The 16799-nt window shown below is 40.9% G+C and overlaps 2 protein-coding genes across 3 annotated transcripts in view; one reads left to right on the top strand and one right to left on the bottom strand.

The window, feature by feature from the left end:
- LOC306820094 (ras and Rab interactor 2-like) overlaps positions 1-16799 on the top strand; it is a 272812-nt gene that overhangs the window by 46448 nt on the left and 209565 nt on the right. The gene's annotated exons all lie outside the window — the stretch shown is intronic.
- sh3pxd2aa (SH3 and PX domains 2Aa) overlaps positions 1-16799 on the bottom strand; it is a 111018-nt gene that overhangs the window by 64226 nt on the left and 29993 nt on the right. Inside the window, exons 4-6 of the mRNA XM_079337760.1 lie at positions 9943-10018; positions 6649-6725; positions 2145-2236 (exon numbers count right to left, since the gene is read on the bottom strand). Coding sequence (XP_079193886.1) covers positions 2145-2236; positions 6649-6725; positions 9943-10018 — 245 coding nt within the window. The remainder of the gene's footprint in view (positions 1-2144; positions 2237-6648; positions 6726-9942; positions 10019-16799) is intronic.

Raw genomic sequence — 16799 nt, 5'->3', positions numbered from 1 at the left:
ATCAGGTGGCAATAAAATATATGAATTGAGTGTACTGTGACAGTGATGCTAACAGACCGTGTCTGGTGAGCATAGCATGTATAAACATGACTTCATCTCCTATACTTAAAAGAAGACAAATGCTGTTTCATTATGCAGCTAAATGCAGCATTATATACAGGGCAGAAGGAGAAAGAAAGGAGATTGATGCTTGTAGAAAGGAAGAGAAAGAGATTGGAAGAGATGAAGGGCGTGAGTCAAGCAAGGGTGCAGAAAGATGAGATGAGGATGCAAGCGAGATGGAAAGCTGTATGGACAGCGAGAGAAAGAGAGCTGTTGATCAAAGAATGAATGCGTTGGTGTTTATAACCTTGAGCTGCCACGTCAATTAAACACACTTTAATAAATGAGGCCAAACCGGATACAAGGAGAAAGAGGAGGATGGAAGACATGGAGGGATACCCGATTATACTGAGCTGTAAAATATCAGCAGGCAGAAATCACTAAATCCAGCCTTCTTTCTCAGCCTTTAGAGACAAATCTCTAAAAAAAAAACAAAAATGGAGGAAGGGAAAGATAGAGAAAAGTAATTAAATCATAAAAAAGACATAGCCCGGATCTAACTACAGTACTCTGTTGCAGAGCCCTGGGTGCAGATGACTCGTTGCATATAGTGTATAAACATGTTACAATTGAATAGTGTGATACTTGCATTTGAGCTTTGGAAGGTTGAGTGTGTTCTCTAATTAAAAACTACCCAAAGGGGCTCTCTCCTGTTATGAAACAAGTCATTCTCATCCTCGCAGTGCTCGCACACTCTCATCCATCAACTCACTGTACACCCCCCCCCCCCCCCCCCCCACCTCTGCCCCTAGCCTGGTATGAGCTTTTAACGAACTCTGAGAGAAAATGCTGATCAGGGAATAGTCTTTATGGACAATGAGAAAAGAAAGAGAGATAATGAGCTTAGCTTCAATATCATCATGCTGTATTTAAGAGGCGACATGCAAAGACGAGGAAATTCATAGCTTGTTCAAGGATGTGTGCTATGGGGTTATTAACAACGTGTGAGCTAATTTCAGTTCCAGAGATAAAGTAAACATCGTGTTTATGTGTTGCAATGATGGGATTTAACAGTGGGAGTGTTCAACAGTGTGTGCATTAATATGTGTCTTATAGACTGCCTGATCATTACCGGGAAGGCATTTAAAAAATGTGCAAGAATTCTGTATTGAGGAAAGGAGTTGCATTTTCTAGCCCTTTATGTATAGATTTTGGCATGGAAGATATTCAGCAGATCTTGTAAATCCTGCTTCAGGGTGAGTCACCATCATCTCAATGTCATATATCAATATCTACTCTGCAACGATATCGAGTCCTGTCCAACTTAGAAAATGAGATCACTGTATCCCTGTTAATCAAAAAGAGGATGTCCCAAAAGATGATGATGCGCTTGTGTTTTCAGTCACTTAATGGTAATTCTTTAGTACTTAACATATACTTGATCCACAATCACTGCGCAACACGGTGTAGGTCACATAAATGCAGAAACATAAAAGGTTGAGTCAGCAGAAATGCTGGTTACAGCTTGTAAACAAAACATGCAAACTAGGACTCTCCTCCTGGGCTCATCGCCACCAGAAGTGCATACCCATAGACCCATAGCAGGACTTTACTGCAAGCTACCTGAGACTAGGCCTATCTCAAGTGTTGTAAAGGGTGAAAGCCAACAGAAGCTTTACCCTTGTGTTGGAATGAGTTTTATCTGCTTGGCATGTTGCCTCAGTGGGAGGATATTTTCTCTTTGTTGCTGCTATGTCCGTATCCGTCATATAAGCCGATTTGAATACACCTAAACTCCCCTGCATGCAATCATTAACTGGGTAACCGAAACAAACTAAAACACCTAAACTCATGCAGAGGACAGGTTCTCTGCAGACACGGTCAAAACACATGTATGGCAGATGATTGAGGGCACTGCATTAACTTTGTATAAGTAAAGCCTTCTATGTTATTGTGCTCATTGAGGCTGATGTTAAAATCTTTGATATGGCGTCCACATATTCACAGCGAATGGAACAATGTTCTGATGCACTGCCGCAGTAATTATAGCCTTGCTGTGGAGCTGTTAGTTGTGTATGCAAAGTGAAGTCTGTGGCACTCACTCCACAGGGGGGTTGATGTCCTCAGCTTTTGTCTCAAAGAAGCGCAGCACCTCCTCACTCTGAGAAATCTGTGGAGGGAGTCTCACCAGCGCCTAAGGAGAAAGAAAACGATGAGCGTTAAAAAGGACATCAGCCTGCAATTAGTACCAAAGTACTTTAAGGTTGCACACGACTGCAATAAGAGGTTGTTCTTTTGTTAACTTTCACACGCCTTTCCTGTGATTGTGAAAATGTGTATTAACTCTCTGTAATTTCTGTGCCTCTGTTGTTATTTTCAACACAGAGGTCTATCTTGAAAGAGATCCCATTCCCATTAAAAACGCAATAATAAGAAAAAAAATTAAGGAAAAAAATAAATAAATCAAAGATGTACCATCAACTCGTGTAAGTTGGAAGTTGTCACCCTCAACAAAACAGAGAATTTTCTCCAAACTTACTTAAAGATATACATGCCCAGGATGACAACATGTCAACACTATTGAAGGAACATTTAAATATGCACATGTAAAACCAAACTTAAAACTGAGGGTTTTTTTAAAAGTGATGCATAACAATTAGTTGTACACGTAGACATTAGGAGCTGTTTCTGGAGTTAAGAGTAGAGTGTGTCTTCTATGTGTTTTTCTTTGTACTGTGGGTCACACTGCCAATAAAGGTGAAAAACAGATAAGGAGCACAGCAAGGTTTTAAACTGCAACGATGCCACAGCACATCAGGTGGGCGCTGCAGGAGTATGAATAAAATGTTTGACTTTTTTGTGCAGTGCTGAGGTAAGGCTTCACAGCCCCTCAGTCCCTTAAAGTTCAACCTGAGCCACTAAAAATATTGAATTTCAGTCAGTTCTCCTCACATGAAAAACATACACCAATCCCTCTGACATCTCACCTGCAGCAAGTCTTTAAGTCTACAACACTTGAGGTAAAGACGCACTTCCTCTCAACTCACCTCCATACTCAGCTCATCATAAGTCTCAACTGAAGGTTAAATTATTTAATAGTGCCAGACAATGAAAAGACGCTGAAAAGTGAAATGAAAAGACGAGTTTTTTGGGTTAGGTAACAGTTCCTGTGTGGCAAAAAGAAATAGTTTAATCTTGTAACACGTGCCACAATACTGCGGATTGAAAGCATGGCAAATGTCAGCTTTTATAAAATGCAACAAAAGAATGTATTATGTGTTAGACCCTGGTTTGTTTGTTTGTTTGCACTTGATTTACGACGAAAGACTTTAAGTCGGCCCTTCATCACTTCCCTGCAAAAAAAAAGAGCCAATCAAAAGATGCATAAACTTACAAAAATTCAGCATCAGCATCTTCCATCCTTTGCTACCAACCCCATGTTTGTTCATTTGTTCGAACACAACTAAACACATGTAATGTTATGTTGCTGACATAACGCTAGAAATACTGTAGTTGTTGGTCGCACATTTTAAAGTGCTGAATAGTTCACACAAAGAGAGACTCTTCCGTCTACATAAAGTGAAGCCTTTCATTATACCCTTCAATATAAAATCAAAAGGAGAAACAGTTGTAATCATACTTTGCTCTCATACATGATGTCTGCCTCAAAGTAACTCACACTGGGCCATGTGCCTATGCATGTTTGCACTTGGGCACACTTGCATGTAGAGAGCACCATGGTGGCCTTTATCAGACACTTGGGATTTCATCTTCCACAGTGGATACTATCATAAAAAGAATGAGGATCTGAAGTGATCTCTGCTGACTAAAGTGCCAAGGCCAACAACCTATACTGCTTGACTGTAATCCACAAGCCCTCAGATGGCACAGCATTAACAACAGATATCATTCTGTGGTCGATACCACATGAACTAATGGGGTAATATGTTTATTGATAAAGCAAACTACAGAGAAAGAGAGGACCATACTTCTGACTAACCATCCATATTTAATGATTTCTTCACTTTCCACCCAAGGTCTAGCTCATGTACAATACAGAGGTGCCCGACCATGAAGGTATGCGACAACATCAGCACAGCTTGGGCTTTTCATTTAAATGAGCACAGTCGGAGGCACCTTCATATTTCATTCAACAGATCTTATATTATTGAAAGCGCCTTGTGGTAGGGGATTGAGGACACCCTATCTCACTGTGTACTCAACACTGGCTGGACTCCCACAATCTCTAGAGAGCAGAGATCCCCGGAGAACACTGGGTAATTACTCTTCCTCTCTGTTGTTTGCCTCATAAACAGGATGCAGGAAGTAAACAGTGCGGCACACTCCAGTGCTGGGCTCGCTATAGCAACCATAAACATTAGAGCGCCCTGGGTTATTTGGGTAATGAGGAAACGTGCAGAGCAAAAGATCGGGTTGATTTCAGATGAGTGTAATTGCATTTGTTCCTGAGACTTCTTTTGGTTCCAATTACTGAGTTGACACAATGGCTAACCTTTCCTAAAACAGATGACAATAACTGCAAACTCAGTGTTTGCATAAAGAGAAATAAGGGCCTAAACTTGACATTAAACATCCCAAATGAAGACATGATCTCACGATTCAGAATCTTATTTAGTATCTGCAAAACTAAATCATTTAACTGTCAGCAAACTTGGATCAACAAACAAATAATGATTCACTTAAGGCTCTTTGTCAACATTGTTGAGGTGGCTAATCAAGTTTTGATTGACAGTCTGTTTGCATCATCGCAGTAAGAATCAGAGAAGGAAGCACGAGTGCTCTGCTCCCCGAGATTCTCCTTTAAATTGTGAAGTGGAATGACTGTTGTCCCTGTTATCGTTTCTAGCTAGCATTATCATGCTACATGAGCCGGGATCATGTCACACAGTCTGTGGTGTAACCCATACACTGTATGAAACGTGGACGTAGTCTCAGTGACCTCACCAGCTGGTTTCTTCTGAAGCTTATTGATGGCGATTGCCATATTGAAAATACTGTCAACAAAACTCTCAGTCAACATAGTAAAAGGCAAAGAGGTGCAGCTGAGGAGAGCCTTAAGGCCTTCTGACAAAAAACAGCACGCCGTCTTACTGTCAAAGCAATCACTCCCTTAATTATGTAGAACTCCTATCTTACATCAAATCAAAACAGATGAGTTATTAAAAATATGTACAATGTGTGCCGATAAACGCCTGAAGTAGTCAGAACAAAGCAGCTTTTGGTACCAGGGTATAAACTTGTTTATTGCTGCTGACAAAATAGACATTTTGATATGGGGTGTGTATAGCACTTTGGGAGTCTTTTAGATGGCAGCCTCAAGTGGAGACTCAAGGAACTGCAGTTTTCAGCACTTCCAGATGGGCTTTATTTTTTTCATTGGTTACCACTTGGCGTTAACAGATGCTTTGTTATTACAGATGTAACACAGAAAAAACATGGTCAATAAAAAGCTTTTTTTTTTTTTACAATAAGTTGGAGATCTTTCTTAGATCACATTTGTCGTAAATATCCAAAGTTCCAACATAACCACACCACATGTAATCCCTGTATTGGGAAAGCTTAACTTAAAAGATAATATTTCCAGTTTGGATGGACACTTTGATTAAGGGGATTATATCTTGACCCTTTGGCCTTTATTGATAAACAGTTTAAGAGACACAGGAAACACATTTGGGAGGAGAGTGTGAAGCAGGCATGCATTAAAGGGCGGAGGCAAAGGAGAAGACTTTGTCTGGAGGGGAAGAAACCTGCGATTTATGAGTCGATGACTGCAGCCTCTCATGCAGACCATCTAAACCAGAGCCTGTGAAGCAGTTTTTGAAATATTTCGAGATGCCTATTTTTACGTCTATAAGATTTTTAGATGGGTTCAAGGGTTTTCCATGGACTTTGAAGCAACCTGTCCCCCTGCTTGTGTGGACTTTTGCCAAGGTGAAGGAAGGAAGGAAGGAAGGAAGGAAGGAAGGAAGTATGACGGGCATCACAGAGAAAAGGGCCTGTATCCGGGATTAATAAAAAAAATAAAAAATAAACTAATTAGAGAGAGAACAGGAAGTGATAAGTTGAGTTTCCCTTGAACTTGGGATAACTTAAAAGGCACTCAGGGTTTCGTTTTCTATTTAAGACCGGAGAAGAACTTTATTTCAAAGTGTAACAATGAGGGGATAAGGTCGTCGTGAGTGAGCCTTTGAAATAAGGCCCACTCAGTTTCTCTTTCATGCAGTGCAGTGACTCAAAAGTTTGACGCACAACTAGGTCGCCCCACTTCTCTGACTGTGGCAAACATAAAATAAACAACTCTCAATTGTAGGAAGAGTTCATAACCAAGCAGAGTCCTTCACAGCCTCGGAAAAGTGTCAGAGCACATTAGTGACTCTACAGAAGGCTCGAAGAGCTAAGACACACAGATCTTCACTGTAACGACTATGAAACTTTTCCATGTACACAACAAGTAGTAGGTCTGAATCTCATGTCCCATTTTTTAAAGCGTGTGAAAGGACAGTCTGAGAGGGGACTTTTGACCCCACTCACAGACAGTGGAGGGGATGTTCCCAAGAGTCCAAAGAGAGCCAGAAGGATATTTACCCTGCAGTAGTCGTCAATGAAACGCAGACGCTTCATGGCCACATCTCGCACATGACTTCTCCGGAACAGGATTTTGCCTGGAGAGGAAGAAAAGAGGACAGAAAGGAGATTATAAATGTGGGAGGATGGATAGGGGGTGAAGGAAATGTCAAGCTTGTGTTCGACTGAACCTTCCAGGCAGAAACAAAGCAAATCAAGGTGCTTTGAAGGGGCTTCCACTCTGAACCATAAGACAAGGAGGCAATATTCACGATTTTCAAAAAAAAACAAACACTTGGAGCAGATACACAGTTGGCTTATTCAGAAAAAAAAGGTCAGTACACAGGAATCCAGAAACAGGAAGAGGCATCCAAAAACGGCAGGTCAAAATTCAGAAACCGGTCAAAATAATTCACAAAGAGAAACGCACAAAACAGCTGAAACGAATGTCACAAAGAAACAATAGGAACTGGCACAGAAGGAGGGGAAATACTCAGAGACTAAATACTCAAGGGGCTAGAAGACAATTAGACACAGGTGAGACACATCAGGTAATGACAGACGCGGGAGACACAGACAGGAGGACAGAAAGCAACGGAACTGAAACAAGACACATAATAAGTATCAAAGTAAACGAGGAAGTAGAAGACATAAAGATGAGAGCAACAGAATAAATAACTATACTATCCTGGAGCCTTGACAGGGGCAGCGGTATACACTCTTTAATTCAAAAAAACAACAACTTTGAGCTTATCTGGCATTATTGCCAACTACGTGTAAAACCGTATCCCACCAGAAGATGTCACTAATGCACACTGGTGATACCAAAGCAATCTTTGTCCCACAGTCAAGGCCCCAGCTGTCCTCCGATATGGATTCCATGACCTCTGACTGTGACACGGCTTTTAAACAAACAAATAGGATTCATATACACATGGGTCATGAATTTTCCTCTCATCCTCTCAACCCACCCACGGGGAACATAAAAAGACCCCCAGACGAACAAATGTATGCGCTGACATCCTGTGCAGGAAGTGTAAAATGAAGAGAGTGGTTATTGCATAATCAGCTCCTCTACAGGCTCTATTTGAAGAGTTCTACTTTTACCCTGGAATAAAAATAACTATTAATTTACATATTACATAAACCTTTAACTAAAGCAATGACTTTTTTTTTTACGATCAGGGATATTTAACAAGTACAAGTCTGCATCTCATGAGCTGTTAAATCCAGATAATTTATGCACACAGTAAGTCTTTATTAACTGATGATGTGAGACCAGATTAAAAGTGTGGAAGTTCAGCTGGTTGTCTTCTTTGTACAACTACTATAAAAAAGGTGGGAAGTATTAAATTGGCCATAAACGTTGCAAATAACTAATTCTTGTTCATATGAATTATTTGACAATTGTTAATCAATAATGTTATTATGTGGTCCATAAAATGTTGAAAACTGGCGAACGTGTACAATCTGTTGTTAAAACTTAGAGTAAAACGTCTTAAACAACTTATTTTAGTCCAAACAACAAAGCAGAAAAAGATTGTGTGTCCAGTTAAAACTGTGGCTATGCAAATAAATTGAACAACAAAATGGCAATATATATGTGTAATATGTCTCTATGTCGTACACAGCAGGGGTGGAGAACTGCTGAGCCCCATCCTTGACTACCAGCTGACAAACCTGAGTGAATCATGTCTGCAATAACAACATTACAAATATTATATCTGTAAAGCAAAGCATATTCAAAAGTGTTCATCTGAAAAAGGATTAAAAAAATAACACGAACGTGACATGACAGCTTCTTGACATGAGGTCACAGTGCGAGGGCTGGGTTTTAGCTGTGGTTTAACTTTAAGGTATTAGCACTTACATGACTGAGCATAAAATACAAAGGCTAATTTTGTTTTGGCTCCTTTAAGTCAAAAAGCAAACAGGGCAGCAACAGAACCACATGAATATGTTGCCTCTACACCTTGCAGATGCTCTTTACCTGCTGGAGCAAGAGAGATCTCATTGGCTCGAGCATCATCGGTCTGTAACAGTGGATGACAAGACAGAACACGGTTGCTGCAGGAGGCCAATGTCGTGTCATATTTATGGCCACTGAGTAACTTAATTTGGGATGTGAGCCAACATGGCCATGGATCATTTTAAAGACCTGGCTCAAATTTGTTGCAGAAATGTTTTTAATAACATAGTAAAGAAGACTTCATTTTTCAATACTCTTTTTGCCGACTATTCTTTACACCATTCTGTGAGTACTGACGGTCGATTCCAAACAAGGGATTTTTTTTTATTTTGAATGGCAAAAATGTAAGTGTAAGGCCCATCCTCATCTGAAATATCATCCTGTAGTTTAATGCATTCCATGAGTGTCATGCAGCAAGGGCAGAGGAGCTTATTCTCAAATTAACATCCTCGAACAAACAACAGACAGTCAGTAATGTTTACATCTGGTGCCGCTGCTTTCAGAGATAAGAGGTACGTATGTGGATATTTGGCTGGTCTCCCAATAGTTTTTGTGTGTGAGTGTGTGAGACATCATGAGCAAACACACAGGGCAGGAGGATGAAGAGGAGGATGACTTCAGGTGAGAGAGAGAATTTACTGTAGGACCAGGGTGAAACATGAGTGTGTGATAATAAACAATATAACAGACAGACTATGACAAATGAATTTAGAGAAATCTGCATTGGTGACATATAAGTGTACAGAGATATCCAGTACTTGAACACACACACACACACACACACACACACACACACACACACACAAACACAAGACATGGGTGTGATTAACAGAATCATTGTTAGCCATCCTGCCCTGGACTCTGAACTGCCACAAACAGCCTCATCGATCACTGCCACACTGCACTGTAGGTCGCTATGAGTCTGAATGTCAGGAGACGATTTACAGCAGGACAGACGAGCATGTGTGGCATGACTCCAATCAATGTTAGGACACACACACACACAGCCTGTATATCTGTGCTTATCAAATTATAAGACACATGACAAAAAAAAACAAAAAACTATCTCAGTTATCACAGCTTAACTGATTCAACAATGCCCTTAAATGAAAAGTCACACAGACACACACACTGAAAAACACAGCAGTGATTTGAAAGTCACAGATAGCGCCTTGTCAGCAGTCACACACACACACGCATCTATACATGCACACACACAGAGACACACACATGCAGCACAGGCAGGCATCAGTAACCAGCTCATATTGACGCTGCGCTACTGCCAGCCATACATTATTAATACGGGAGCCTGTTCAGATAAATGGAGCTGAAGAGCAGGCTATTACCTGGGAGAAATGGGATGATCCTCTTCTTGGGGTCTTTCTGCCCTCCCTCAATTGGGAACTTGTCAAGTATCTGCATCTACGGATGGAAGAGGAAAACAGTTTTAGTTCAATGTTTGTTTGTTTTTTGGAGAAATGTTTATTTTGACTCCTGAGAGTGACATGAGGAGATCGATATCAAGCTCAAATCTGTATTTAAAGTGTGCGGCAGGAGCGAGCAGGAATTAGCTTAGCTTAGCATAAACAAAGGCTGACTTGACAAGTTTACGCTAACCAGCAAGTCTTCGGTCCAGCTCATATCAAACGTCTGATGCACTCGTCTGACGTTTGAATGCGATGATAATGGTACTTTGTGGTTCTGACTTCATGAAGTTTCAACAAGAACTGTTATGCATTCAAAACGGAACATCATGGTAGCACTAGCAGAGCATTTTGTTTGAGGCACTGACTATGAGCACCTGGCTTAGCCTTGGTCTCTGCAAACAGCAATCCATCAAACACATCCCACCTTCAGCTTTGCGTAGCTCTTAAATATGCATAACCTAAATAGCCAGCTAATTGCACAAACAAATCTGTCAATAATACAATTCTTCTGGAAGCCGTTTAGTTCTATCAGAAGAGCACCACATGTGATGTTGGACACGCTGGTCACTGGCCTGACTTCCAGCCCGGGAGCATGTTGCATGGTATCCCCACTTTCTCTTTATAACATTTCACGTCTCTTTTCAGCTGCTCTGTCAAATAATGGCAAATAAAATATCTTGGTTATTTTTAACATGTCTGATGACTCACTTCACTGAGATATATATTGACGACTTTTTAATTGTTTTCAGATCTGATTACTTGTTAAAGAAAGAGGCATTGTGTATTTACAATGCATCATAAGATAAGACATACTGTATTATGTATTTATTGTCACAATACAAGTACAACAAAACATTGAGGGAGCAAACCTTTGGATGCCAAATAGAAGTCATTAGATATAAAATATACAAATAGTAAACTCTCAATACCCAAGCCATAACAGATGGCTGATGTCACACAGACTCCATTGATGTTTACAGTCTGTGGTTCAGAATCAGTGTGAAAAGGAGGGATAAGGTGGTGGGGGTGGTTCCGAATCCAGTGATGGGAGCTTTTGTGTGGTGCAGAGTGTATATGGAGGATGATGGGGGGCTTAGGGTCTCTAGGTCAAGGGGGTCCAAGCCAAGCCCAAGCACCGTTTTTGTGCTGCTGCTAAGTTTACATCTTCCTGACATGAGCTCTTTGCTTTAGCTACCTCAAGCTTTTTTTTTTTCACTGATTATGACACAATGAAAATTAAACAGTGATGCCTCTAAATAACCAAGAAAAGCAGGCTAGACCATCAACTGAGAGACTGATTATATATTTTTCAGTGTTAACAGTAACTGTCTGTCACAGCTGTCATCAGGTGTGATACAGAAAATGTCTTTAGTATGCACACAGATCTGAGAGCCTGAGTTTACATTTTCAAGACAGACTTTGAGGAGGATTTAAAGAGATACTTCAACCATTTGCATTAAAAGTCCCATATTATGCTTTTTATTGTTTTATATAGTCTTTAGTGTGTTTTACAGGTGTCTTGTGCATGTTTAGGCACATTTATGTGTAAAGATTCAAAGGGCTTGAAAATGCAGATTCTCCTCCCTCCTCCTGCCACATGTAACGCTCCGTCCCTAGCCCCCCTCAAAAATTGGGATTGTGACATCACAAACCCATGATGTCACTGATCCAAGCCCATCGTTGTAGCAAGCACAAGCTCCCCTTGGATTGATTGTAGCATTTCCAATATGGTAAAAGGGGAGGGACATAGCCGAGAACAAGCCGAACAACTGACCAATTACGAGAGAGTAGATCGGCTGACCAATCAAACCAGACTTAGCACACGAGGGGAAGCTGCTTTTTTTTCTCTTTGTGGGGGATTCTGAGCATTAGAAATACAGGCAGATGAGAGAGCCTGCATGGAGCAGCAGGACATTGTGATTGTGAACATATTTTTGTTGACACAAAAATTAGATAAATGAAAAGGGCATAATATGGACCTTTAAGCTTTGTATCATTAGAAATTTGGTGGTATTTTTGATTGGTCACGCATCCCTTATTTTCCCCTGAGACAACAAAACTCCTTATTTCGTGTCTGAGAGGAGCCTGAGATAACGCAAAAATGAACATTTTTTGTCATCGAAAGGCCTTTTTGGCTAGCAGTGGTGAAACTACATAGTTCCTTCCTCGCAATTTTGACAACTGAAGCTACAGACCTATAACAGATCAGTCGACAGGAAATGTCAATGTCAATAATGCTGCGTTCAGGTGCTGCTCAGGTGGTCCAAGTTTCCGAGTTGGGAAGTCATTCTTCCAAATTTACTGTGTTCAAGACTTCAGTGTTTTAATAACAGCAAGTCAAGTCGGTAACACAAGACACCTAATTCCTACATATTTGTATTTTATTTGTGCTCTTCTTCTTGTCTTTCACTCCTGTAACACTTGGATTTCCACACTAATGATAATGATAATGATAATAATACCTTTGTTTTTTTTTTCAAAATACTCAAAGACGCTTCGCCAAAAAAAAACAAAAAAAACAAAAAAACAAGCAACCAACAAACAATCAATAAAGGAAGATCTTGTCATTATGGGAATAGGCTGTGTGTAGTTGCTTGAGGTCACAGTAACAGCACTGTAAAATGACTAGCTTACATTTAATTCATGTGGGCTGTGTCACTGGGCTACTGGCTTATCATGATGAAGACATAACAATACCGGGGGGTTTATATATATATATATATCATCCTAATCAATGAAAACATTTATTGTACACCTAAACACAGTTTACAAAGTGTTGAGACCATTGTCTTGTCTTATATGGCTATAAATAGATATGCATCCTACACATAGCTGTGTCAGGAAATACAGGATTTAATATAACTGCATCGTCCTTTTCTTCTGTTCCAAAGCAAATTCACACACAAGCAAGACCAAAAGCCGCACAAAACTTTTTTGTTTTGTTTTGACCTTCTGATCCTGTCCACAAAAATAACACAAAATGAAAGCTCCTCTAATTGCTTTGCTGCACCAACTTCAGATTTATCTCAGGCTTATTGTTTAGCTCTTTAACTTAATATAAACTCAGTGACAGCTGAAAGTAGATCATTTCAAGTATTCTTGATATTAAAAGACTCGCCATTGAACAAAAATAATTTCTTTACTTCATATTTCCAATAGGAAATATCAAGTTTTATCTTTCCTTCCTGGCATATTCAGCATTTTAGGGTTCACAACCTTCATAAGAACTTAATCCCAAATCCACATGAGTGTATCACACATATTCTAAAAATCAAAGCCTGTCAACACATCTTTAGGTCCCGCAGGCTCAGAGCAGCAGTGGCTCAGTGAAGTGCGGGTTCACGGGAGTCAAACAAGCTCCTATTTATTCACAAAGCATGGAGACAGGAAAGACGTTGAGAGAAGAAGTGCTGACATCGAAGCTGAAGGTGCAAGAAAAGAAAGAGTGAGGGATGGAGAGAAAGACAGGCGCAGACAGACAAAGCAGGAGAAAAAAAAACATTTTTTGTTTAAAAAGGAGAAAGACTCAGAGAGAAGGAGAGACATAGCAGAGGTCACAGGGGTGCAGACAAATAGTGTCAGCCCTATTGTGTTTACCCAGTTTCACCCTTCAAATAAATCATTCAAGAGAGGGATTAGAGTGGAAGAAAAGGCAAAGCAGAGGAGAGATGTAGAGGTCTCGCACACACTGTACAGCACTGCAGCACCCTGTTTGCTACAGTAATCAGGGACAGAGAGGAGGTAAAGAAATGTGTTTATATTCATGCATGCGTGGGGGGGGGGGGTCCAGAAAAGAATCTAATAAAAGGAAAAGAGACATCAGTTGTTTCTGTATCCAAGGGCTAAAAAAAGACTCTTGGGAGCAAAGTGAGCACACGCACCGTGATGGGGCTTCAAGATGTCGTCTATTGAGACATCCAGAAACACAAACTCAAATCCCAGATGCCCTTTCATGACATGACATCAGTCCCCAGATCCAGTCTACCCCCCTGTGTCCATCTGTCAATCTGAATCCACCTCTCTATTAAACCTCTGTCTACTTTTTTTTTACCCAGTTCCACTTTGCTGGACAGAGAGACATAGAGAGAGAAGGGGAGAAGAGAGAGGAGGAGATGGAGAGTCAATGCTACAGAAGTCATCAAAGTCATGGTCCAGGTTCCTTGTCTGTGCCTCCTTCCCTCCCTCCCTCCCTCTCTCCCGTCCTTTATGCTGTTTGGAAGATTTCTTTCAAGCTGCCAGGTTTCTGCTGCAGCGACAGCACAAAACTTGCAGCAGACCCAGCTGTTTGTTTGGACCACCTATGAATGCTGCCAGGGACCCAAAAATATAAATCCTGCTGATATTACAACCCACCCTGACAAACTCAACAAAACAGGAAGAGAGTGGTGATGGACCAGAAACCAAACGTTAAGTCCAGAAGCAGATTTTCTATAAATGTGACTGCAGACCTTTTTTTTCCCCCCAACCTTCTTAAAATCAATAATGAGGTGGATTGGACAAAGCTTAACCAGAGAGCGTGCGATTCTGTAAGCATTGAATCATACAATCAGGAGGACCTATGTGTCTTTATGTGACGATTGGCCTTTACAGAACTTATCCTGCTGATAAAATGTAGAGATATTTACATTTAGTCATCATGGTCTAGTTTGCTTTATAACACGTTAAGTAACATAGTTGCAATTTTTCGCTTTTTATTTTGAGAGAGGAGAGAGAAGAACAGCAGCACTTCTGAAGTTCGACATAGCAGCTTCAGCAGGGTTGCAAAAGTCAGCTCCTTCTTAGCGTATCGCTACGGCCCAAACTGGCCCACTTGGATCAAGGTCAACTCGTTATTCAAACAAGCTCCGGTTGGTTCTAGCTCGTACTTAAATACACACTTCCCTGTCCATGCTGACAGATTCTTGGCAAACGGAAGTGTGCTCGCGTCCCGTCAGGAATTGTGGGATCACAGACACAGAAAATGGTGAGAACAGATGGGAGGGCGTGGATCAGGTGACGGAGCCGGTGGCTCGAATGCTCCTTTACATACAAGCACACATGCTGCACACTGTCCAGGAAACAATCAGCTTCTTGTTTGAATTTGGCAAACACACAGTCATCAGTCCAGGTGGTGATATTCTGTTCCCAGGATGTCAAGAGAGAGAGAGAGAGAGAGAGAGAGAGAGAGAGAGAGAGAGAGAGAGAGATAGAGAAACAATAAAATAAATAATAAATAAATAAACACTCATGCCAAACCATTGCTCCACTTCCCAGACTTCACTTCACTGTCTCCTTGGTAACCAGCACAGAGAGAGTATGAAGAAGAGTTGTGAAGGGACGTGATTGGATGATGCTGCGCAGCTCTGGACCACTGGTGTAAATGTTGGGAGTCAGGTAAAAAAAAAAAAAAAAAGAGGAGGAAGAGGTTCTTTTATCTGTTGTCAGAGTGTGTGCAGATGACTATGATGTAATGGATCCAATCCAGCAAAGCTTTTACACATCACTCCTTCAGGGAGATTTTGTTGTTGGTTTTTACTCTCATTTCAAAGCTTGAAAGACTGAAATATAGAACCATGGCAAGGGTTTGTACTGATAAATAAAAGGAAGACCAATCCCTTTATTAGTGTGCATAACTGATGCCAAACCTCACAGGGTGCATTTTTGTGTTTGGTCCTTATATTACTAAACGTTAAGGACTCATTTATCTGGTCTCACTCCATGGTTTGGTTAAAAGTCTTTAGGTTCAGAAATGTTGGATCCAATCACATCACTTTACATCTCTTCTTCAGGTTTTGAAACTGACATGAACAGATTGGCCACAGATGGCCAAAAAAAAGCTAACACAGAATGATGCAGCGCAAATTGATAACAGATAAGTCTACAATAGTATCAAGTCTAAGCAGGCTTTGAGGATGTCAAGACATGTTGCTTCAGAAATGATGGATTAACCAGCCTTGTTTGATAATGGATTCTATCGTCGAACCCATGCTCTCTTATAGCGCTGCTGATGTACCTTTGAGCCACGGTTGCACAGTAGACTCTGTCCACGAACTGGAACTAAATATACAGACTAAGCCTCAGTGATGTCTCTCATTAGTTAATGAAGGGAGGCTATAGTCCTCATCGCAGCGGACCTTTACTGCATGTCAACCCCCCCCCCCCCCCCCCCCCCCGCTCTCTCCTCCTCACCTTTCCTGTCTCTCTCCAGATGTCCTATCCAATAAAAAAGGCAGAAGGCCCAAAAAATAAGTAAAAAAAAGAAACGCTGTCTCAACTCTTTCAGTAGACAGGCAGAGAATGGATGTCCCCTTGTTTCAAGCTTCCTGACAAACAGCTACAGAACGCAAGCTTTAAAACAATCAAACTGGATGAGTTAGAAAAAAGATTCAGCCCATTATACACTTTGTGCTGGTAAAGACATGAGCTATTTAGACCATGTTTGCTTTTTGAAACAGGCTGTAAACATGTTTCTTTCTGCTGTCTAAAAGGGCGTTTGTGAGTGGGTGTGTATGTGGGTTCTGGGGGTTCTGCAGCGAGCCTCATGTGGACAGTCGAGGAACTGCAGTTTTTTGCATTTTGCATTGTTTTTTTTTGTTTTCAACAACTGAGATTGCTGCTTGACATCATGTATCTTTATAAGCAAACAGACAACGGACCATTTGAGGTCGGCAGAGTCCAGATCAGTGCAGCTTTGACAGTTGTAAGCTGAAACTCACAGGTATAGACCGTGCAATCAATCAATCAATCAATGTTTGTTACCTTTCCTTTCACTGCTCTTCCTCTGCTAAACTAATCCG

The sequence above is a fragment of the Symphodus melops genome (assembly GCF_947650265.1).
Source record: "Symphodus melops genome assembly, chromosome: 2".
Taxonomy (NCBI): domain Eukaryota; kingdom Metazoa; phylum Chordata; class Actinopteri; order Labriformes; family Labridae; genus Symphodus; species Symphodus melops.
Note: the sequence above shows the minus strand (reverse complement) of the source record. Positions and strands in the feature narration are given on the sequence as shown.